Below are 25,139 nucleotides of genomic sequence, written 5' to 3' on the forward strand. Positions count from 1 at the left end.
AAACTGAGGTCTAAATAATCCTTTCCTGTCTGTGCTAAGTCGCTTCAGTCATGTCCGACTGTGACTCTATGGCCTGCAGCCCACCAGGCTCTTCTATCCATCGGATTCTCCGGGAAAGAATACTGGAGTGGGTTGCCATGCCCTCCTCTAGGGGATCTTCCTGACCCAGGGATTGAATACATGTCTCTTATATCTCCTGCACTGGCAGGTGTGTTCTTTACCACTAGAACCACCTGGGAAGCTCCTAAATAATCCTAAATAGCATTAAATATACATAGCTTTATTTGATGCAGAATATATTTTACAGTACTATACTCTCATTTAGGAAAGTCCCTACATTCATGTTCTTAAATAAATGTACCTCAGAACTTCATAGTTATCTTAACATTGATAGTGAATATTGTTTGTTAAGATTATTTCTAGGCATTTCATACAATTTTGCTCTTGTGAATGCTATCCATTTGACCATTTTTTCCTAACTGGTTTCTATTCTTACACAGAAATTTATTTTTATAAATTGCAATCATGAATATAACTACCCACTTTACTGAATTTACCTGTTCTAAAACTTTAAGCTGGTTTTCTTGAGTTTTTCCAGCAATCACATTATTTGCAAATATGCAGTCACCTCATTTCTAATAGTCATGTCATTTTTTCTTTTTTATTACTTTGTTTAGAACATTTAAAACACTGTGTAGTGATAGCAACGACAACAGAAATACTTTTTTCTTTCTTTGCTTTCTTAAAAATTGAAGTATGGTTGATTTGCAATGTTATGTTAGTTCCTGGTGTAGAGAAAAGTGATTCAGTTATACAAATATATATACTGATTTTCATCTTCTTTTCCATTATGGTTTATCACAGGATATTGATATAGTTCCCTGTGCTGTACAGTGGTGGTGGTCTAGGCACTCAGTCGTGTCCGACTCTTGCGACCCCATGGACTGCAGCCCACCAGGCTCCTCTGTCCAGGGATTCTCCAGGCAAGGATGCTGGAGAGGGTTGCCATTTCCTTCTCTGTGCTGCACAGTAGGACCTTTATTTTGTTTATCTAATAGTTGTTTATCTAATCCAAAACTCCTAATTTATCTGTCTCCCACCCACTTGCCCCTTTGGTAACCATAAGTTTGTTTTCTGTGTCTAGAAATCCTTATTTTTCCTGTCTCTAATGATCACAGAAGGGCCATATTATGTTTTACTATTGAGAATAATGGCTCTCTTCCCAGTGTTATATTCCTTTTACTCTTGCCTTTAAACATATGTTCTTTCTTATGTTGATATCAATAGAAACAAAGAACAGGGACTTCTTATTTTCTTATCCATATTAACAATATTTTTCTCTTTGACTATCAGCTATTTCAGTGAAAAACTGTATGCATCCTATATTTTCCAATAGTTGACTTTAAGGGAAAAAATTGTTCTGTTTCATTTTTGTTGTTTTCTTTTGGTTACCTTTGCAGAAGAAAGGCTGATAACATGTTGCTCTTTCTCATTTGTCACGATCTCGGTGATACTGAACATGTGCCCCACAAGTTTCCCCACTGGCTTGGTGCTGATGTTGGGGTGCCACAACCGGAGCACTTTATCATCTCCTGAAAGAAGGACATGTGAAGATTGTTTATGTTCTCAGGGATGCAGATGGTCACAGTTTAAAGAGTCTTTCTCAACTTTAATCATATCCTAATAGCTCAGCTGGTAAAGAATCCTCATGCAATCAGGAGACCCCAGTTTGATTCCTGGGTCAGGAAGATCTGATGGAGATGGGATAGGCTACCCACTCTAGTATTCTTGGGTTTCCCTTGTGGCTCAGCTGGTAAAGAATCCGTCTGCAATGAGGGAGACCTGGGTTCCATCTCTGGGTGGGGAAGATCCCTTGGAGAAGGGAAAAGCTACCCACTCCAGTATTCTGGCCTGGAGAATTCCATGGACTGTATAGCCTATGGGGTCACAAAGAGCTGGACACGACTGAGTGACTCTCACCATCTTTCTTCTAATATCAAATCACAGTCTGTTTCTTCCAGGATGCTATGATTGACTTGCTTTGGATCTGCTTCTTCTTGTCAAGGCTGTTTTGTAACCACTGTATCTACATATATAAATTTGAATTCTCATAAATATTCTATGAGTTCTTTTCTTGATTTAATATGTCCCTACTCATTTATGCATTAATGTATTGTGCGTGCATGCTCAGTCGCTCAGTTGTGTCTGACTGTTTGCAACCCCGTGGACTGTAGCCTGCCTGGCTCCTCTGTTCATGGAATTTCCCAGGCAATAATACTGGTGTGGGTTGTCATTTCCTGCTCCAGGAGATCTTCCCAGCCCAGGTATCAAACCTGGGTCTCTTGAGTCTTCTGCATTGGCAGGTGGATTCTTTACCACTGCACCACTTGGGAAGCCTGAGATTGAAACTTAGAGGAGTTGAATAACCTATCCAAGGCTTGCTAGTGAAAAAACTAGTATTTATTCCTAGACAGTCTGACTCCAAAGCCCAGGCTGAAAGCCATCACAGGCTTCATATCCCAGCTTGACAGATAAAGAGTCAGGCCAGCAGGATAGCTCAGTCGTCCCATCTTTCTCCTCAAGTTTCTTGTATTTGTCATCTTTCCTGTTACTCTCAGCAGATAATCTGAGCCCTTAAATGTTGGTAGTTTTAAGCACTCTATCGTTAGTCCACTTCTCTGTTAATGCTAAACCATTGGCTTTTGATCTTTTTGTCAAGGACTCCTTTGAGGATTTGATAAAATTTTGGACTGTCTCTCCGGAAAAATATGCACGTGGACACAGTTATTCAGCCTAAGGGGCTATAGGACTCCCTTAAAGTCCACACATGGGCCCCAGGCTAGGAATTCATGCTCTCACACAATGAAACATTCTAGAGAGATTAAAGGTAAACTGTAAAACAAACAAATTTGTAGTAAATATAGGAGAATTTGTTTCACACAGTCTCAGGCTAGGGAGGGCCTTTCTAAGTGTGCCACCACACCAAAAAGACGCAAAGAAAAAGAATGACAGATTTGACTTTATACAAACTTAAAAATTCTCTAAAAGGTCTTATTAGCAGTAAAATGCAATAGCTGTGTGAAAACTCTGTAACTGTGCTAATTAAGGAGAGCACCATTTGCCAAGTAGAAAATCCCTGTGTAACGTGGACTGTCCTCTTACCTCCAGTGACAATCACGTTTGCTTTTATACAGTAACAGAAAGTGTTTGCTCCTCTTGGCATGGAAAACTCTCTGACAGGCCTGCAAAACACAAGCTAAATGTAAAACTTGTTTATTTTTCTTTCTAAAGTTAATTCCAACTTATAAATAATGTTCAAGAAGTTCATCTCTAAGTCATTGTGAATCTATTTACCCACAGGAAAAAAAAATTGTAAGTAATGATTAAATTCTTACTGACCCACAGAATCTATTTATTCTATGATATGATATTAATACAGCATTTGCATTGTTTCTGTTTAAAAAGAAATCCATTCCTCTGCCCTGGAGCTGAGGTTGTGCTGGTGTTAAGAATGGACAGATATATCACCTCTTAAGCCAGAAAATACATTGTTCAGCTCAATGAGTCTTTTTCGTAGAACAAAATGGCAGGAATGTGTTTGGACATTTCTCCCTCTCTCATTACCCACATCCAACATTCTGTCAAGTCTTGTTGATTTTACCTCCTAAATAGACAGGAAATTGACCACTTCTTCCCATTTCCATCGTAATATCTTGCTTTGGGCTTCCCTTTGGTCCAGTGGTTAAGAATCCACCTTGCAATGCAGGGGACATGAGTTCGACCTGTAGTCCAGGAAGATCCCACATACCATGAGGCTACAAAGCCCATGCACCACAACTTCTGGGCCCACAGATCCTAGAGCCTGTGCTCCCAGCAAGAGAAGCCACTGCAGTGAGAAGCCCACACACCGCAACAGAGTAGCCTCTGCCTACTGCAACAAGAGAAAGTCCACATGCAGCCAAAAATGAATAAATACATTAAAAATAAATAATATCCTGATTCAACTCTCCATCCCCTCTTACCAGAACTACTGCAATAAACTAATTTCTCAGCTTCCACTATTTTCTATTCCTCTTTCCCCAATCCCACTCCAAATCCCGTTAAGTTGCAGCCAAAGTGACCTTTCTAAAACATGAATTGGATCACATCACTTTTCTCCAGTGGATTCCTGATGCTCTCAGGAATACCAGGTTCCATCACTTGGCCCACATGGCTTAGGTGGCGCTGGGTGGTCCCTGTCATCTTTCACCTTCTTCCTCGCTTTGATCCAGCCTTGTAATCTCTTCAGCCTCCTTTCTGGCCTCACTGAACTCTCTTCCTCCTCAAGAGCTTCTGCACAGGCCAAAGATGTTTCTCCCCTGGATTGTAGCCACACTAGCAACCACCCTCCTCCAGGTGTATGTGCTGTGCTTAGTTGGTCAGTCATGTCTGACTCTTTGCAAACCCATGGACTCCTTTGCAAACTCACCAAGCTCCTGTGTCCATGGGGATTCTTCTGGCAAGAATACTGGAGTGGCTTGCCATGCCCTCCTCCAGGGATCTTCCCAACCCAGAAACCGAACCCAGGTCTCCCTCATTACAGACAGATGCAGGTGTCTGCTTGAATATTAATTTCTCTGAAAGGCCTTTCCTAGACTCCACCCTCCTGCCCCCACCAACTACATTAAGCCTTTTGTGTTATTTTCTAGTCTGGTACCATGTTATTTTCCCTTAGGCATAAAGCACCTGACCTTAGTCTACTCTTGTCTTGTATGTTTCCTTTCCTTTTCTTTGTTCATAAATAAAATGGTAGTATATACTATTCTGTTCCTTGATTTTCCACTTAATAATAAATCTTGAAGATCTTTCCAAATATGTACATTAAAAAACTTTATTCTTTTTAAAATTGTCATACAGTATTCCCTTGAATGACTAAATCCTTTAATCTGAGGAACATCAGACTGTCAGATTTTTTGTGATTACAAATAATATTGCAATGAGCAGTCTTGTAAAAGTGTCATTTTTCTATAAGTTCTTAGAAATGATACTGCAAGTCAAGGGATACTTGCATTTGTAATTTTAAAATATATTGTAGTTTCTTTTTAATTATTTTTGCCCACTGGACTACACTTCTTTAAACGGGGCTCTTTCCAAAAACTGGGCCTTATAAAGCATAATTTATTATATATAGCTGGTATTTGAGGGCTATCTTTGAGATAATGAACCTAAGGGACTATACCCAGAAGCACCTTGGATTGCAATTATCACCTTAAACTTCAAGTAAGAATAAATTTTCTTTGTAAGTGCCCAATTGTGGATTTGGGTTATAAAAGAAATAGATATGAATTAAACACAAGCTGTAGAGTTCTCAGAACACAATCACAGAGTCAATGAGAGAACATGGAAATGAAATCTGATGGTTGGACATCATGTCTACAGGAATTCTTGGAAGAGTACTGAGACAAGAGACTAATTGGAGAGGAGAGCCTAGGGCAACAGAAATACAGAAGACAAGCGATTCAACAAGAATTTATAAGGAGATATAGACAAATTTGTGATTTATTATTTGTGAAAGTTGAGGGGAAAAGGAATTATGTGGGGTTGCTAAATTTTTGCCCAGAATGATTTGATGGATCATGGTGCTGAAATAGGAGGGAAGGGGGCATGGCACAAACGTTTAAAAAATGATGTAGCCTGAAAACACGACATAGACTGATTAGAATTAAATAGATCCTCAGATGTTCAAGAATCTGGCTGCAATGCAGGAAACCTAGGTTTGATCCCTGAGTCAGGAATATCCCCTGGAGGAGGAAGAGCTACCCACTTCAATATTCTTGTCTGGAGAACCATGGACAGCAACCATGTAGCCGGGCAGGCTACAGTCCCTGGGATCACAGAGTCGGACACAACTGAGCAACTAACACTTTTCAAGATGGCAAGCTAGTCAACTTCCGCTAGACCTTGAGCCTCAGTATATACTCATTGTACACCAGCAAGTTAAATGACACACTCACAGGCGCCATGATAGTTCCAAGTACTACCATCAAAGATCAAAAAGTGGGCAGAGGCCCATTTCTGAAAATTTCTGCCCTCTCCCCAAAATAGTTGGAATAATCCTCTCACTCATTAGTCTATGAAATTATTAACCAAACCATATTTCAAAGCCTTTCTCTCTCCTTCTGAGATGGCCTACACTGTCTATGGAGTATGTTTCTCTCCAAATCTATTTCTTACCTATCACTTTGTCTCTCACTGAAATTTTTCTGTGATGAGACATCAAGAACCTGAGCTTCATTAAGTCCTGAAACCAGGTGTGTGATCTCAGCTAAAAGGTTCAAGTCCCAAACTGAGGTGCACAGTTTCAGCTGTCAAGTCACGAAAGGACAGTGGTAAGGTAAGAAAACACGAGAGTTAGCTCTCAGTCCTAAAGGGGCCAATAGGACACCATGAGCCAGGTGTACTGGGGAGGATGCTCTGCCAATGTCTGCTCATTTTTGACTGGTGGGTCAACCCTGTATGCTTATGCACATCCAGCAGCAGGTCCAAGACAGAACTATTAATCTCTGTACTCTTTGACTCTGAGTTTTTGCTCCTACATTCTTAATCACTCCTGCTATATTTCTTTCTTTTGTTAACCCCAGAACACCTGTGTGACCACCAAGATGAACTTCTTATTTTACTCCCCTCTGTCTGATCCCTACAAGTGTTGACACTTTATTCCCAGCTTGCAGCCAGAGCAACTCCCACTCATCATGGACACCACTGGGGATAACTTCTGTTCTATTCCCTTTCAGCAACTTTTCAGGTACTAACACCTGGTTGGAAAAATACCTCGGAAGGGATAGCATCTAAAATCATAAGGGCAATCCTTGACCAAATTATGGATGGATTTTGACTTGAATGGAATTTTGGATAGCATAGGAGTTAAAGACATCTCCTCAGGTTTGGGTCTGAAATGAATCAGACTGCATCAATCCCAACAAATTACCCCTCTGGGCCATATCCTCCAGGATTGGGAAAGATTCAGACAACAGAAATTAAAAAGAAAAATATTTATTAGGTACATAACCTACCATATGGGCTTCCCTGGTGGCTCAGTGGTAAAGAATCTGCCTACAATGCAGAAGACACAAGAGACACAAGTATGATCCCTGGATCAGGAAGATATCCTGGAGAAGAAAATGGCTACCCACTCCAGTATTCTTGCCTGGGAAATCCCACGGACAGAGGAGCCTGGCGGGCTACAGTCCATGGGGTCACAAGAGTCAGACATGACTTAGTGACTAAACCACCACCAACAACAACCTACAATATAAGTTAGGAAGCCAAGAAAAGTGACACTCAGTGGGTCCCTGAGTTATACTATATTGCAGTTAGGAGCCGCTTTTTCAGTAGGAGCTACTCCCTGACCGCTGGGAGGAGCGATTGCCCCAGGGGAAGCCAGGGTACTAACCTCAGAGGTCACCCTGCTGGCCGAAGCCTCTCCTCCAGCTAAGGCTATTACCCCAGGGGGAGTAGCTAGAGATGAAAAGAGGTGCCTCCCCTCATATTCAGGAACCTCTTCTTTGTACCCTGAGATACTCAAAGGGCCCATCCTTAGCCCAGCTTGCACTCACAGCGATTATAAGTTACCAACCAACTGCCCCTTCAGTTTTGCCTCTGAGAGAAGGCCCTGATAGAAATCAGGGAACAGAAAGAGGTCCATGTACCTTTCGCAATGTCTGATCTAAGTATGGCAGAGGACAAGTTGAGAAGTTTATCTGAGGATCCTGAGCTTTTACAAAGGGGTTTACCCAACTAGTGAGAACTTTTGATCTCACCTGAGGAGATTTACAGATCTTACTATCCTGCTGTTGCACCCTCAAGGAAAAGCAGCGAACAATACTGGTGGCCAGAGCCCTTGCAGACCACCTGGCAGCCCGAGTCCAGTAGACCCATGCAGGGTCTACCACCAGGCAGGGAGTGACACTATCCCTGAGACAGACTCACAATGGATTACCAGGCAAATTCTATTGATAGAGATAGGACCATATGATTAACTGGTTAATAGAAGATATGAAGAAACTTGGGCTTCCCAGGTGGTGCTAGTGGTAAAGAACCCACCTGCCAATGCAAGAGACATGAGACATGGGTTTGATCCCTGCTTTAGGAAGATCCCCTGGAGGAGGGCATGGCAACCCACTCCAGTATTCTTGCCTGGAGAACCCCATGGACGGAGAAGCCTGGAGGGCCACAGTCCATTAGGTTGCAAAGAGTCGGACATCACGAAAGCAACTTAGAATGCACACACGCGCACGTGCACACACACACACACACAAAACACACAAATAACCTTAGAGTAAAACCTGTTGATTATGAAAAAGTAAAAGAGGTCCAACAGGGCAGGATGAACATCCTACAGTTTTCCAAGGGAGACTAGAAGAGGCTTAGGAAGTACAGAGATGTAGATCCCTTCTCCTCCAAAGGACAGACCCTTTTGGCTATGCATTTGATAGCCCGGTCTGCCCCAGATATCAGGTGCAAAATTCAGAAAGCTACTGCTGGTCCTCAAACTCCAATGAGTGATTTGCTCCAATTGGCTTATTCAGCTTTCAATAATGGGGATATTGCCAAAAAGGCTGAACGCACCCAAAGAAATATACTAAGGGTCCAAATGCTTGCAGTGACTTTGTCTGCTCAGAGACCACCAACTGGGAGGCTGACTTTGCTGAGCCAGCCTGTTCCTAGTGGACCACGGGGTCCATGGGTACCCATACAAGGCCAGTGTCCTCTGTGTGGACAAAGGGGGCATTGGAGGGAGGATGGCAATCAACATGCCTTTGCAAACAGCCAGAGCACTGGAAGAGGGAATGTCCCAGATGCCAGAGAGTGACCACTGAGGACCACTAATGGTTTCAGAATCAGAAGACTGACAGGGCTCAAGGCTGAAAGCTTCTCTGCCTAGAGATACTATCTACATAACTAATGTTGAGCCATGAGTGATCAGTGATGTGGTGGGCCACTTGATAGAATTTCTTGTAAACACTGTTGCAACCTTCTCCATAATAACCCAAAGGGTTGGAAACCTTAGCAATCCTAAGGAATATGTAACGGAGTGTCAGGGCTTCCCTGGTGGCTCAGTGGTAAAAGAAGAATTCACCTACTAGTGCAGGGACTTGAGTTTGATCCCTGGCTCAGGAAGATCAGAAATGGCAACTCACTCCAGTGTTCTTGCCTGGGAAATTCCATGGACAGAGGAGCCTGACAGGCTATAGTCCATGGGCTTGCAAGAGTCAGACATGACTTAGCAACTAAACAACAACAGAGTGTCAGGGAGGAGACAAGGGCATGGTTTCCTGGAACCCCTTCTGTGAAACATCAATGGCCAATTGTTTTCACATTGCTTTCAGTTTGTGCCTGATTGTCCCATCCCTTTAACAGGGAGAGATTTACTAACTAAATTAGGGACCACTCTGTTTCTGGAGGAGCAAGGAGATCACCCTCATTGCCAAATGGTTCTAACGGAAAGCGAAAAGGAACAGATTGAAGCTGATATGGAACCCTTAGTACACCCTGGAGTGTGGAGTATCGAGATTCCAGGCTTGACCAAAGATATCCAGCCAGCGGTTATTAAGTTAAGACCTAGGCAGGAATATCCCTGCAAAAAGCAATACCCCCTAAAATCAGAGACACAGAGAGGAATCTTTTCCCTTAGTAAAGGAATAACTTGGATGGATTGATGGTACTCGGTCAGTTACCATGTAATATGCCAATATTGAAAGTGAAAGTCGATTGGTCTTGTCCAACTCTTTGTGATCCCATGGACTGTAGCCCTCCAGGTTCCTCTGTCCACAGGGATTCTCGAGGCATGGATACTAGAGTGGATTGCCATGCCCTCCTCCAGAGGATCTTTCCAACCCAGGGATTGAACTCAGGTCTCCTGCATTGCAGGTGGATTCTTTACCAACTGAGCCACCAGGAACACATTTTCAAACCAACTAGGGAGTATCAATTTGTACAAGATCTAAGGACTGTTAATGAAGCAATGGAATCCATCTACTCTATTGTGTCTAATCCTTATACTATCATGACTCACATGCCCAAGTCCAGATGATACAAATATTTATTGGTAGTGGTAGACATTCACTGGATGGGTAGAGGTTTTTCCCACACAGAGAGAACAGGCCTCAGAGGTAACAAAACATTTGCTTAAGGAGATAATCCCTATTATCTATTGAGGATTACCTCAATCTATACAAAGTGATACCTCTAAATTTACCTCTAAAATGCCCCAGCAAGTAGCTAAAACCCTGGGGGAAAGTCCTCCCTTCATACAGCATAGAGACCCCAATCCTCAGGGAAAGTGGAAAAAATGAATGATACTTGGAAGTGAAGTATAGCCAAATTACGCTGAGAGACTCAGGAAAACTGAGTCCAAATATTACCAATTACTCTAATGAGAACAAGGGCAGCCCCCAAAGAAAAGCTAAGATGCAGTCCCTATGAATTAATGTATGGGAGACCCTTCTTAACAAGTGATTTTGTATTAGATGAAGAAACAGCTGTGCTTCTCCGGTGGCTCAAATGGTAAAGAATCTGCCTGCAATGCAGGAGACTCGGGTTCAATCCCTGGGTTGGGAAGATCCCCCCTGGAGAAGGGAATGGCAACCCACTCCAGTATTCTTGCCTGGAGAATTCCATGAACAGAAGAGCCTGGCTGGCTACAGTCCATGAGGTCCCAAAGAGTCAGACATGACTAAGCAACTAACACACAGAGAGATTACAAAGAAATTATGCTGTAAACTCAGACCAAGTACAACTTGTCCTGATAGATGGGAGACCCCTGTAATTTAATGATCACTCAAAAATGGATGGAGGAGCCTGGAAGGCTGCAGGCCATGGGGTCGCTAAGAGTCGGACACGACTGAGCGACTTCACTTTCACTTTTCACTTTCATGCATTGGAGAAGGAAATGGCAACTCCCTCCAGTGTTGTTGCCTGGAGAATCCCAGGGACGAGAGAGCCTGGTGGGCTGCTGTCTATGGGGTCGCACAGAGTTCAGTCACACGACTGAAGTGACTTAGCAGCAGCAGCAGCAGCAAAAAGCTATCAGATCATGGAATGAAGCAGGCCTGCTTAACTATAAAGTATGAGATATGCCCCGAGTCATTAAGTGAAAGAAAAAAATGTTACCACCTTTCAGCTGATTTGAATAAGCACTATGACAGTCCTAGTTTGACCTCATACGGTCAGACACTCTCCTGCCCAATAGGAATGAGGAGCTAGTGATGCAAGCCTGGCATCTACTTGAAGAATGAGGAAGAAGGCAGTCTTTTCCCCCTCCCTCACTTTCCTTTGATTATAAAAATGTAGTGCACTTAATCCTCAGGGCAGAATCCCGCCAGCCTGTTTGCATTTCTCACAAATGTCCTATGTTAGTGAATCTACTTCTTGCCTATCACTTTGCCTCTCACTCAATTCCTTCTGTACTTAGGCACAAAGAACCTGAGCCACAGTAAGTCCTGACACCAGGTGAGTGATTCTAATTAAAAAATCGTTGAGTTCAGGTCCCAGTCTGGCTTTAGCCTGAGTTCGAGTCCCACCACGTGGGCTCAAGTCCCATTCTGAGGTGCACCATTTCAGTGCTACCAAGAAAAGTTAAAATGCTATAAAAGGCATAGATTAAAAGGTGAGGGAAGTAAAATTTAGCTATGAACAATACATCTAAGGGGCTATGAGATATCTAGGTGGACATGGTGAGCAGGTATAAGTAAGTCTAGTTTCAAGACAGCTTGGGTTTCATCAGTATACAGGTATTAATATATTGGGATGGAGGAAAATAGCTCAAGATTTTGCATAGAAAGTGACTATTAAGGTTGGTTAAGGACAAAACTCTGGAGAATGCCACCACAAAAATAGCAGATGCAAAAAGAGAAATCACAAGGGAAAAGAACAAACATAAGATTCTGGGAGAAAACTCTGGCTTCCCAGAAGCCAAGAATAGAGTTTTAGGGAGGGTGATCAGTAATACTGCCCAACTATCTTCCAAGGTGGCTGTGCTCCTTTTACATTCCCAGCAGCACTGGATGAGAGCTCCTGTTGTCCCACATTCTTGCCAGCGTTTGATGGCAATGTTTTGGATGTTGGGCACTAGAGGTGTGTAATGATATCTCATTGTGACTTTAGTTTGCATTTCTCTAGTGATGTAGGATGTGAAACATCTTTTCATGTACTTATTGCCATCTGTATACCTTCTTTGGTAATGTGTCTGCTCAGATCTTTTGCTTATTGTTCAATCAGGTTGCTTTATTGTTGTATTATAAGAGTTCTTTGTATATTTTGGATAACTGTCCTTTATCACATATATGTTTTGCAAATATTTTCTCCTAATCTAGGGCCTGTCTTCTTGTTCTCTTGATGGTGTCTTTTTCAAAACAGAATTTTTAATTTGAATGAAGTCCAGTTTGCCAATGATTTCTTTCATGCGGTTGTATCTTAAATGTTATTGCCAAACCCAAAGTCATCTGGATTTTCTTCTAGGAGATTTATAGTTTTGCATTTTATCTTTGGGTATATGATCCATTTTGAGTTGTTTCTCTAAAACTTGTATAATGACTATGTCCAGATTGAGAGTTTTTATCAGGAATGGGTGTTGGATTTTGTCAGGTGCTTTTTATACATCTATTGATATGATCATGTGATCACACTTTCTTCTTTAGCCGTCCCTAATCCCAGAAAGTTCTCTTGTGCCCACTTGGGATCCCTGCTTCCCCCTGCTCCCAGGCATCCAGTAGTCTACTACTTTCTATTTCCACCAATTTGTCTTTTCTGGGCATTTCCTTTAAATGGAATTCTTCATATGCACTTTTGTGTCTGGCTTCTGTCACCTACATAATGTTTTTGAGGGTTATACATGCTGTAGGATATATCTCTCTTTAAAAAATACAATGGCTGTTTTATAGTTACTATATATTAGTATAACCTTGCTATACATCAATATAACTATTAATAAATATCTAACTAGGGAGTAACTAAGATTATACACTATTCAAACTCACCTGTCTATAAGAGAGCCATTTTGTGTATTTATTAAACATGAAACATGATGATTGTGCTACAGATACTCATAGGTAATTGGCTAGTCAATTGACCTATAAGAATGATTTTTAAAGTATAAAGTTTTACCAATAGAATTATGTTTGGAAAAAATAGCTATATCAACATTGATTTATTTTAATAGAATATAGCAATAAACAACAAATGAGCAGAATTGCTTCAAAGAAAAGAGAAATCATGATCATATTTGTGTAACTTCAACTGCCTTCTGGAAAATCTAATTAATCTTGTTGAACAAATGGAATATTTAACATCTGATTCTTCTAAGAACCAATTTAAAAGCTCCAAGGCTGCCGTGAGTTTAAGGAAAACACCTGAAAGTCACAAAATGTTTATATATATAAACAATTGTACTTACAAATTATCCTCAATTCTTTTCAAGGATTCCAAAACTAATGAATGAACGTTGTCTAAGGAGCAGGATCCAAAGCAATGTAAGGCTGAAATATATCTAATTTTCATAACCCAGTCATTATGTAGCTTCCTTTTAACACTGGGAATTACAAGAAAAAAGGGGATTATGTTAGACTCACAGACACATCATGTTGAATTTCTATTTGGTATTTCACTTTTACTTTAACCAAATTGCAACTCTGAGCTATAGTAAAGCCTCCATGTATTAACCCCACTCCAGTACTCTTGCCTGGAAAATCCCATGGACGGAGGAGCTTGGTGGGCTGCAGCCCATGGGGTCGCTGAGGGTTGGACACGACTGAGGGACTTCACTTTCACTTTTCACTTTCATCTACTGGAGAAGGAAATGGCAACCCACTCCAGTGTTCTTGCCTGGAGAATCCCAGGGACGGGGGAGCCTGGTGGGCTGCCCTCTATGGGGTCTCACAGAGTCCGACACGACTGAAGCGACTTAGCAGCAGCAGTAGCATGCATTGTGCAACTTTCAACTGTTTACGTTTTCACCATCTCGCATATTTTAAAATAAAAAATAAAAGTTTGTCATCAGATTTTGAGCTGTAGATTCAGAATTAAATTTTAATCTAGATGAATTTCAGTCCAATATTGACCCTATCATCTTTTGTTGCTGTTGTTTAATCGCTAAGTCATGTCCAACTCATTTGCCAACCCATGGACTATGACCTCCCAAGCTCCTCTATCCCTGGAATTTCCCAGGCAAAAATACTAGAGTGGGTAGCTGTTTCCTTCTCCATAGGATCTTCCCAAACCAGGGATCAAACCTGAGTTTCCTGCATTGGCAGGTAGATTCTTTACCACTGAGCCACCAGGGAAGCCACTGTCATCATTACCCTTTTGAAAAAATTCTGTTTTATAATATTTTTTATCTTATATGAGTCTGTTTCATAATATTTTAAATCTTATACGAGTCAATTCATTTTCATATTTCCCATGAGTACATTCAAAACTGAAGAACAAGGAGGTTTGCAATCCCAGATCACTGGTGAAGCTGAGGCTAGGGCAACTGCCATATGTGTGCCACGTCTGTGCTCAGTCGCTTCAGTTGCATCTGACTCTTTGCGACCCCGTGGACTGTAGCCCACCAGACTCCTCTGTCCACGGGATTTCCCAGGCAAGAGTACCGAAGTGGGTTGCCGTGCTCCCAAAAATAAAACCCGTATCTCCTGTACCTCCTGCATTGCAGGTGGCTCCTTTACCTCCTGAGCCACCAGGGAAGCCAGTGTATTTGTTTCCTCAGTCAAAAACACTGGTTGAGCTTTATGGCCTCAATCCTAGGTACTGAGGACATAAAGATGATTAATGTAAAATCCTTATCATCAAGTATCTTAGATTGTAGTTGAGAAATAAACATGTTTATAACTCAAGGCAGGAAAGTTTGACAATATTGGATGAAACAGAGTGAAGAGGGGATTTCTTTTTTCCATGTCACATTGTGTTAAATTTTGAACTCTGGATACTGGCTACTTTTTTAAATTTCTACAATGTTTTTGCCTCAACACTCAACCTAAGTATATATATATATGTGTATGTGTGTGTGTCTGCTTAGTCGCTTAGTCATGTCCAACTCTTTGCAACCCCATGGACTGTAGTCCACCAGGCTCCTCTGTCCATGGGGATTCTCTAGGCGAGAATACTGGGGTGGGTTGCCGTGCCCTCCTCCAGGGGATCTTCCCAACCCAGGGATCAAACCCAGGTCTTGCTCATTGCAGGCAGATTTTTTACCATCTGAGCCACCATATATACTTCAGTCTCAAATAATTTAAGTCATGCCCAAGAGTCTCAATGGTAAAGAACCCATCTGCCGATGCAGGAGACTTGGTTTCGATCCCTGGGTAAGGAAGACCCTCAAAAATGAAATGGCGACCCACTCCAATATCCTTGCCTGGGAAATGCCATGGACAGGGGAGCCTGGTGAGCTACAGTCCACAGTCGCAAAGAATCAAACACTGCTCAGTGACTAAACAGCAGCAACAGCAGACACATATCTCAGTAAAGAGAAGATTCACGTCTCAGCATCTAAGAGGCTATCATAACAGGAATAAAGTGCTTGATAATGGATAGAACAGCCTATCACATTTTGGGAAAGGCTCCCATTAGAGGCTAGTACTTTGGTGGAACTATGTCATACTGTTCATATATGAAAGATGGAAAATGGAGCCAGACAAGTATTATGTCATTCTTAGGGTTTCAGCAATGGACTAGTCTTAATTCTGTTGTAGCGATAGCTGTAAATGAGCTTTTAATTACATATTCTAACTCTGGTATAAAACATTTGCTATATTAATAACAAAATATAATCCTGTATTTTTAAGTTTTTTTTCTTACTGTGAAAGAAAAATTTTGTTTGTACAAAATTTAGAAAGTAGAAAAACATAAAGAAGAAAATAAAAGTCACTTCTCTTAGGTTCCAAAGACAATCATTGTTAATGTTTGGGTATATTTTCATTCAGCATTTTTCTTTCTACATAGAAGTACACAGACACACACGGACATATATACATATGGACATCTATGCATTTTTAAAATTAAACTAGATTCAAATGTACATAGAAAAACAAAAGTATTTTTACTTCATATTATATTATGAACATTTTCCATATTATTAAATATTTTTCAAAACATAATTTAATGGGGATGCATGGCATCCTCTAATATGGTTATACTGTGATTTATTGCATGCCTTTGCTGCCTTAAATATTTTTTAGGACTCTGATAAAAATGTATTTTACATATAAATGTGTTACACATGCATAGACACTTTAAAAATATGTAAATATACTTATAGAATTTATATAATATTATACATTTATATAATGCATGAATTATTTATTTAAATGGTTCCTTATTTAAATTAATCATTCCCCTATTGTTGGACACTGGATGTTTCATTATTAGAAATAATGCTGTGATAATCATGCTTAAATTTTTAAACACATGGGGATCACAGGCCTCAATGCATAAATGTTTTTTAAGATCTTTGATGCATCTGCACAAACTGCTTTCCAGAAAGGGATTCAATTCATTTTTTCACCACAAGCAGTAATCGAGAATGCCTGTCTCACAGCATTGTACCCATTTTTAATCTTTTCTAATTTTGTAAGTGAGAAGTTGTATATGACTTTAAGTTGCACTTCGATTAATAAAAAGGTTGTGTTTAGTCAAAAGTCTGTTTTTCTGCTAATAAAATTAATATATACCTTACTCTAAAAACTTCAAAAACACTACAGTTATAAACAAGACAATAGAAATCACCCATAATCTCATCAGTTGGAGATATCTGTTGTTAGCATTTTTGCCTGATGATCAGTTTGAAACATTCATTGACTATTTCTACTGTGTGGGTATGTTTGTAAATTATCTGTTCATCATCTTTGCCAATTTTTATCTTGAGAAATTATTATTTTTAATTGAATTCTAATACCTATTAAAGATTAGTAACCCACTGTCTGTTATATTTTTATATTTATCCCAGTTTGCTATTTATTTTCAAGATATTATCTTTTGATTTTGTGTATAGTCAAATCTATCAAACTTTTTATCTGAGTCCTGTATCCATTGTTTTTATGTTTAGAATCTTCTTGCAGATTTAAATACTAGGAAACAGTCATATGTACCTTTTCCTTTTTTATGATTTAATTTTTCATTGAACTCTTTAATTCATTCAAGTATCTATAGATTTTAACTGTCAATAGCATTTGAAATAGGGATTTCAGTTGCTGATTTTCCTGTCTTCCCTGTTATAATGGGAAGTCCCTTGAGGTGAAAAAAACAAAAAAGAAATTCTTTTTCAGCTTTGTATTTAAAATATCTACCATGGGGTCTGGCATATTATTTTCATTATATAAATACTTGAACAATGTCTATATTAAAACTATTGGAATATCCATATCATATCCTTACCTTTTGAAGTTCTTTGAGTCTAAGACCTGATTCTGTAATCTTTTTTTGGATTTTGCCTGCTTTAATCCAAAATCTTCACTATTTACTGTGAATTTGCTCACAAAACCACCATCGTCCCCCAAGAGGATATCATCTCGGCAGAGCTGGTCAGGCAGAGACACTACACACACGCAGAGGAGGCAATGATCCATAGGTTTTATGACAAAATAGTTTTCCTAGAAATAGAAGAACACTTTAAATGTTATTGTGTTGCTCTAAGTATCTACATATTAAATTTAAATATTGCTCTTATTCTTTATAAGATTTACTTTTCTGATGTTTTTCATTTTAGATACTCCCACTGTTAAAGGGACTTGAAAAAAACAAAGTTAACTAAGTAGAAGTTAATGAACACTTGCTGTGAGCCCAACACTGTGCTTTTGGGTGTTTTGTTGGAGAAAAGTGTGAGGTATCTATCTTTGGCCCAATAAATAATGAGATTTTCTGATATATAACTATGAATATTCCTTTCTTGAATTTGTAAGGCAATATTAACAGGAAGAAAAAAAAAAAAGTTCAGGTGTTAAAAGACCATTGAAATAAAAATGAGTGGTAATGGGAAAATCTAATATCAAAGTCCCAATTACTTTACAAGGAGAAAAATATCCTAACATCTACATGTATCCAGAAATATTCAGCAAGCATCTATCGAGCTGGCTCTGTATTATCAAACTGGGTTCACTAAGCTATATAGCCATTGCTTTCCTGGAACTTAGTTTCTACCTAAGAGAGAAGAAAAAAGTATTTTAAAATTTTTAAATCTGTCTTGTTTCCTATAGAATGAATAAAACTTGAACATATTGACAGGTTCATTCAGTTATTCAACAAATATTTATTGAGCACCTACAATATGGCAAGAACCATTCTAGGCACTGGCTGTTCAGATCAGATCAGATCAGATCAGTCACTCAGTCGTGTCCGACTCTTTGCGACCCCATGAATCGCAGCACGCCAAGCCTCCTTGTCCATCACCAACTCCCGGAGTTCACTCAGACTCACGTCCATCGAGTCAATGATGCCATCCAGCCATCTCATCCTCTGTCGTCCCCTTCTCCTCCTGCCCCCAATCACTCCCAGCATCAGAGTCTTTTCCAATGAGTCAACTCTTCGCATGAGGTGGCCAAATTACTGGAGCTTCAGCTTTAGCATCATTCCTTCCAAAGAAATCCCAGGGCTGATCTCCTTTAGAATAGACTGGTTGGATCTCCTTGCAGTCCAAGGGACTCTCAAGAGTCTTCTCCAACACCACAGTTCAAAAGCATCAATTCTTCAGTGCTCAGCCTTCTTCACAGTCCAACTCTCACATCCATACATGATCACAGGAAAAACCATAGCCTTGACTAGATGGACCTTTGTTGGCAAAGTAATGTCTCTGCTTTTGAATATGCTATCTAGGTTGGTCATAACTTTCCTTCCAAGGAGTAAGCGTCTTTGAATTTCATGGCTGCAGTCACCATCTGCAGTGATTTTGGAGCCCAGAAAAATAAAGTCTGACACTGTTTCCACTGTTTCCCCATCTATTTCCCATGAAGTGGTGGGACGGATGCCATGATCTTTGTTTTCTGAATGTTGAGCTTTAAGCCAACTTTTTCACTCTCCACTTTCACTTTCATCAAGAGGCTTTTGAGTTCCTTTTCATGATGAACCAAAGTTTCTGACTTTGTGGAACTACTATCCCAGTTGGGGGAGACAGATGAATAAAACAGATAATTCCAGATAATAGGATGTACACTTTAAAAAATAAGCCAGTGCGCTGTGATAAAGAGTTACTGAAGAGGTCACTTTGGGTCCCATGGTTATGGAAGTTGACCTTGGATCTGGGATCTGAATTGGTTGAGAGGAGGATTCAGAGGAGGTTGAAAAGGAGGATCCTAGGAGAAGAGATTAATGTCAAAAAAAGAGAAAGAGAAGAAGCTATGGAGCCTTGTTCTGGACAAGGCAGGAGGGGATGGGGGGTGTTGGATACAGAGAGTGTCAAATTTTGTTTTTAGAGAGAGGAACAAAGAAAGGAAGGAAGTAGTGTTGCATTCTTAATTAAAGCTTAATTAAGGCTGGAATTTGAAAGAGGACAAACCTTCCAGACTCAGTATTCTCAGAAACAGGAAGAAGTTAATCTGCTGAAAGGGAACACTTGCCAGGAGTGGGAAAGTGAGTTGGCAAGAATCAGAAACAGGCTGATAGAAGGCGCTGAGTGCTCAAGCGAGGTGGCAGACCCTTACTTTGTAGCGATGCCAAATAGTGTGGTTCTGAGTTCTTCTCTAGCAGAGCTTAGCCACTGCAAGGGAGTAAAGCAGGGCTATAGCATCTACCTGAGATTCAAGTTTTGAAGGACAGAGATTTAAGAGATGACCCATCTTGGGGGTAATATGAGAAGGGACAGAGAGAAGAAGCAGGGGTACTGAAGCATGGAAGAAGATGCTTTCAACACAGTGGAGGTTTCTATGAGAATGAAAACCAAGAGTGAAAACAAGAGAGTGAGAAGGAAGAGATTATAATCAAACTATATGACACGAGATAGTGACACATCACATATTAAAATACATTAAGCAAACAGCTGTCTTCTTTAAAATCATCTTGGCGTCATTAGTTGGCCAATATTATGGACAAGCATAGGAAATTTACTTTTCATTGAGACTAGTATGGCACAGAGGAAGGGTAAATTATTTCTTAATCTTCCATGTCAGTCAAAATCAGCCTGCTTCCTGAGGGTGTATTTATTTAAATAAATACGCCCTCAGGAAGTTCTTAGTGATCTCACCTCTCCCTGAGCTCTTATTCTTTTTTACATTATACTTTTCTGTACCATTGTATTACATGTTATGTTTGTTCACGAGATTCCTCAAGGCTGAGTTTTGTTTCAGTACAGGGAACATGTTCTTCTTTGTTTCTGCAGATGCTCAATAAATACTGTAAATTGGTTAAGCCGTAACATTTCATTTACTGAAAGGATTAACATTAACATCTACCCCATTAGATTCTTTTTGCCAGAATTAAGTATTTGATTTTAGTAATTCTCTTGCCAAATAAAGCTGGACTGAAGGGAAAGTCTGAACTGGATAACATGAGCATAATCAAAGATAATACTTGGATTCAGAGAAAGGTGTAAAATGAGAAATGAACTAGTCAATCTCTCGCTCTCAAAAACAAAACAAATTAAACATATGCTAAATGAAAATATGTTCCCTTTTAATTAAGGCTCAGAATATTACTGCTGGGCTAGACTATTTTATTAACAGTTAACCCCTGATTTTATGGGCTTCCCTGGGGGCTCAGCTGGTAAAGAATCTGCCTGCAATCCTGGAGATCTGGGTTCGATCTCTGGATTGGGAAGATCCTCTGGGGAAGGGAACAGCTACCCTCTCCAGTATTCTGGCCTGGAGAATTCCATGGACTGTATAGTCCAAGGGGCTGCAAAGAGTCGGACACAACTGAGCAACTTTCACTTCACTTTCATTTTATATATGGGGAAACTGATGTTCAATAGAGAAAGTGAGTTGCTCATATCCTACCTGTATGGAAAAGACAATCCAATTTCTTTGAGTATTTCCCTTAACACAGTACCTGGCTGCTCCCTTGAGCTTTATAATCCCAGACAATAATAGTCCTTTCGGTAGTAGCAACAATTCGTTTCAGCTGTGAGAGGTAATCGCATCCTGTAATCCAGGAGGTATCCTGATGGAAAAACATGGAATCAGAATGTTGTGTTTTGGACTATATTGTGTTTTGTTCTATCACATAATGACTGGCTACTAAGGAGTAGATTAGTTACATTAAAAGCCCCATTTTGCCCCCTTATTTGCAGAGGAGCCACACAATATCTCTTCTTTGATGTCTTGACAAGAGGGTCTCATCTTTTTCCCTTTTACCCTGAGTTTCTCAGCACCATCAGCTGGAGAATGGCACAGCCAGGGCCTTGGCACAGCTCCCTGGAAGCTCACAGCCACTGGTCAAGCAATCATCTTTGTGCACTGTTCTTCTGCATGAGAACACTTCTTCATAGGAGGTAAGACTAGATTTAGGGCGCTGATTAAGCAAGTTCTCTGGCGCTCTCCTCCTGCTTAACATTTTTAGCTGGATAAGACCTTGGTGATCATCTGGTCAGGGATCAACTTGAGGCCAACAAGTTTGCCTCATGCCTTCCAAAAGCCACCAGGTTGGCATGGCCTGGACCCATACTACCACTGACAGCACACGATGTTACAGGAACAAAGGCTCCCACTGGGGAGTGTGTCTGTGCCAGAAACGGCTCCCGGTGCTCCAGGTATGCCCTGAATCTTCTGTAAAACCCATTAGGAATTTTAAGAAAGTTTAAGAAACAGAGACTCAGAGACTCCTCTGCCTGGTACCTCAGTGCATTTCAGTGCATACAGGTAAGGTGAAAGCCAACCATTCCCTATCCCTCATAAAGCTACGGTGGGATTCCACAATGGGATTCCACCATGAGAAGCCATGGATTCTACAGTGGGAAGTCACCATAGCTTTACAACATTTGCGACAAGATTGCTGTTCCAATTAGTAATATGGATTGAATCAATTACAAAATTGCACTCAAATTTTTTATGCTGTTTTCAAGTTTAAAATGTTTTCAAATAACTATCACTGACTAGTTCCTTGTCCTCACAATGTGTGGGTTTTGTCCTTTTTTTTTTTTTTTTTACAGTCCTTAACAGTGAGCACTTAGAAAAGCAGCCAAAGCTTTTAAATTGAAGCTTTCAGGGAATAATCAATTTCCAAGCAAATTAACTCAGAAAACAAGATCTGTGTCCTCTTTGCTGTTACTCAAGGTTTAGTTTGGATCCTAGTCAATAAAGATAAAACTACAACCTATGAAAACATCTTATTCTCAGAGCCTATTCAGGCTCTTCACTGAGATTTTGATTGGTTATGGAAGAATCATCATCAATCATTTTACCTTAATTAAGAATTTTAAAAAGTACTTACTGTAACATTGGTACTGGTCTGAACTTTCATCTATTAAAAAAGAAAAAGGAAGAGAATAATGAACCCCCGTTGGCACTATGCTTAAAGATGAAAATACTGGGTATAAAGCACTATGTTATCTCCTTGGTTTAACCTCAGCTGTCATTTCTACCTTCTGTGAGTCTTCTGGTTCCTCCTGCTTCTGAAAGCCTGTCTCTGTGGAATAACGCACTGTTTGCTTTGGGCAACTGTAGGCTTCTGTGTCTTATCTTTAAGCCCAGTTACTGTGCTCTTAAACTTTATTAATTATTTTGGTCCTTCTATTTGTACAGTTCCTCACATTCTTTAACTATTCAGAGCAACCTCTGACACTAAAATTTGGGACTGCAAAATAATGCTAACAGCAATGGTAAGAATGGTAAATAGGTCAATATGAATATAGATCGATATAGGAAAAAAAAGCATTTCATTTGAAAGTTATTTCTCAAGTTACTGAGATTTAAGAACATTCTATCTAGTGGGTTTTCTCTTTTATTCAATAAATGTATGTGTATGTGTTGTTTCGCTCAGTTGTGTCCTACTCTTTGCAATCCCATGGACTGTAGCTCACCAGGCTCCTTTGTCCATGGAATTCTCCAGGCAAGATTACTGGAGTGGGTTGCCATTCCCTTCTTTGGGGGATCTTCCCAACCCAGGGATGGAACCCAGGTCTCCTGCATTGCAGGCATATTCTTTACCATCTGAGCCACTAGGGAAGCCCCAATAAATACGTATTGAGTGAGTATAATATCCTAAGTACTATACTAGTGAAGAATCATAGATTTATCTCAGGAGAGCTAGTAAGTACATGAGCAGCCTCTTATACCCTCCTGTTGTTGTTGTTTAGTTGCTAAGTCATGTCTGAGTCTTTTGTGACCCTGTGGACTCTAGCCCATCACGCTCCTCTGTCCATGGGATTTCCCAGGCAAGAATACTGGAGTGGTTGCCATTTCATTCTCAATAGTATTTTCCCAACCCAAGGATCCAACCCTCATCTCTCGTATCTCTTGCACTTGCTCTTCACCACTGAGCCCCCAGGTAAAGCCCTCTTATACCCTTAGGGCATGTTAACTGCTCCCAAGGTAAAGGTAAGGGTCTGAAGTTTATTAATGACCTAGTTTCTATTGCATGCTCAAATGGTCTTTGGAGAAGTTTAGAAAATGGCGTTCTAGAAGGATGGATTATGCGAAAAGAAGAAAATGTGAATCAAAGAGATTACTCGAACTGTTATTTGTAGTCATCACAGACTGTCTTTCATCTGAAGAGTTCAAAAATACTTTTGCAACCAGGGACTTTTTTTTAAAGGAACAAATAAAGGGATTAGAGAAATTCCTCTTCTATTTCTCTCCATCTTTAGTGGAAGACACTTTAAAATTCCCTTATCTGATCTAAAATTTTCATAATCCTATGTGTATATGAAAGAGAAAGAGACACACACGTATCTCTGGAAATTTGATAATGCCATCTCACTGAATTCACATAATCCTAAACTATTTCATTATGAACATCATAATTTTTCTCCTCACTGTTTTTCTTTAGATACCATATTAGTTCTATTTTTGAGGAATTAAAGGTAAAAAAAAATGAAAAGGATAATAATGCATAGAGAAAAAAAGAGACTGAGGAAGATTTTCATACTTAATGAGTGTTCAACTCTTTGTAACCCAGTGGACTATACAGTCCATGGAATTCTCCAGGCCAGAAAACTGGAGTGGGTAGCTTTTCCCTTCTCCAGGGAATCTTTCCAACCCAGGGATCAAACCAAGGTCTTCTGCATTGTAGGCAGATTCTTTACCAGCTGAGCCACAAGGGAAGCCTACTTAATGAGGCAAATCCATTTTTATTTTCACGTTATTTGTTCATAATTATAATTGTCATTATTTACTAAGGGTTTACAATGAAGCTAAGTGATTTGTATTGATGAAATCATGCAAACAGCACAACTACCTAGGGAGACATGTCCTCTGGTCTGGATGAGGAGGAACTGGGGCCTAGAGGTAACATGCATAGCTATGGTGGGGGTCGTAGGGGGAGCCAGTCTCCACACCTGCACTCAGAATCTCCTGCTGCACCTCTGGGTGCAGGTGGCTCCCTTTGACGCAATCTGTCTGCCTGTGATGAAAATCACTGAAAGGCTGAAAATCATTGTTGAAATTTTAATCGTGTGATAATTATTTTAAACATATTTTATTTGTCTAAAGCTTGACTCTACTTAAAAATAAATTAATAATTAAATCAATTTTTGTATATTTAACACCAAACACTTGTCTATATCATATTTTATCATGTCATCATACATTCCATTACAGTCCCTCATATTTTGAAAATAGAAGTCCAAAAACACAAATTTAGAAAGAAATGACATTAATAATAGCAATGCCTTAAAATGTGTCCATATTCATTATCTCATTTGATGTTCACTACAGTGCTCTGAGGGCGGGGAGACTGATCCTGTTGTCCTCATTTTACAAATACGAGAAAAAGAGACATGAAAAGATGTAAGTTGGCTCATTAAGTTCCCTGCTTAACATATAGGATGGTAAAATAGAGGAGCTAGCATCTGAGCCTTTTTTTAAACCTCAAGCACAAGGTTTCGTTTTGGAAGCTTTCATTACTTGGTAGTATTATGACAAAATCACTTGACTTGTGAGTTTTTATCATTTTATTTGAGAAATTATCTAAGGGCATCCTTTAATTGTGTTGATGCACGTGGTTCAATAGGTTACCCAGAGGAA

The 25,139-nt window shown here is 40.0% G+C and overlaps 1 protein-coding gene across 2 annotated transcripts in view; it reads right to left on the reverse strand.

The window, feature by feature from the left end:
* Positions 1-25,139, reverse strand: part of WDR64 (WD repeat domain 64) — a 120,301-nt gene that overhangs the window by 74,591 nt on the left and 20,571 nt on the right. Inside the window, exons 5-10 of one of the 2 annotated variants that reach the window (XM_027565948.1) lie at positions 22,387-22,416; positions 21,007-21,117; positions 17,407-17,621; positions 13,433-13,567; positions 3,163-3,242; positions 1,453-1,592 (exon numbers count right to left, since the gene is read on the reverse strand). In XM_027565948.1, coding sequence (XP_027421749.1) covers positions 1,453-1,592; positions 3,163-3,242; positions 13,433-13,567; positions 17,407-17,621; positions 21,007-21,117; positions 22,387-22,416 — 711 coding nt within the window. The remainder of the gene's footprint in view (positions 1-1,452; positions 1,593-3,162; positions 3,243-13,432; positions 13,568-17,406; positions 17,622-21,006; positions 21,118-22,386; positions 22,417-25,139) is intronic. The other variant, XM_027565949.1, reaches the window with a different exon arrangement.

Source organism: Bos indicus x Bos taurus, chromosome 16, assembly GCF_003369695.1.
Source record: "Bos indicus x Bos taurus breed Angus x Brahman F1 hybrid chromosome 16, Bos_hybrid_MaternalHap_v2.0, whole genome shotgun sequence".
Classification (NCBI taxonomy): domain Eukaryota; kingdom Metazoa; phylum Chordata; class Mammalia; order Artiodactyla; family Bovidae; genus Bos; species Bos indicus x Bos taurus.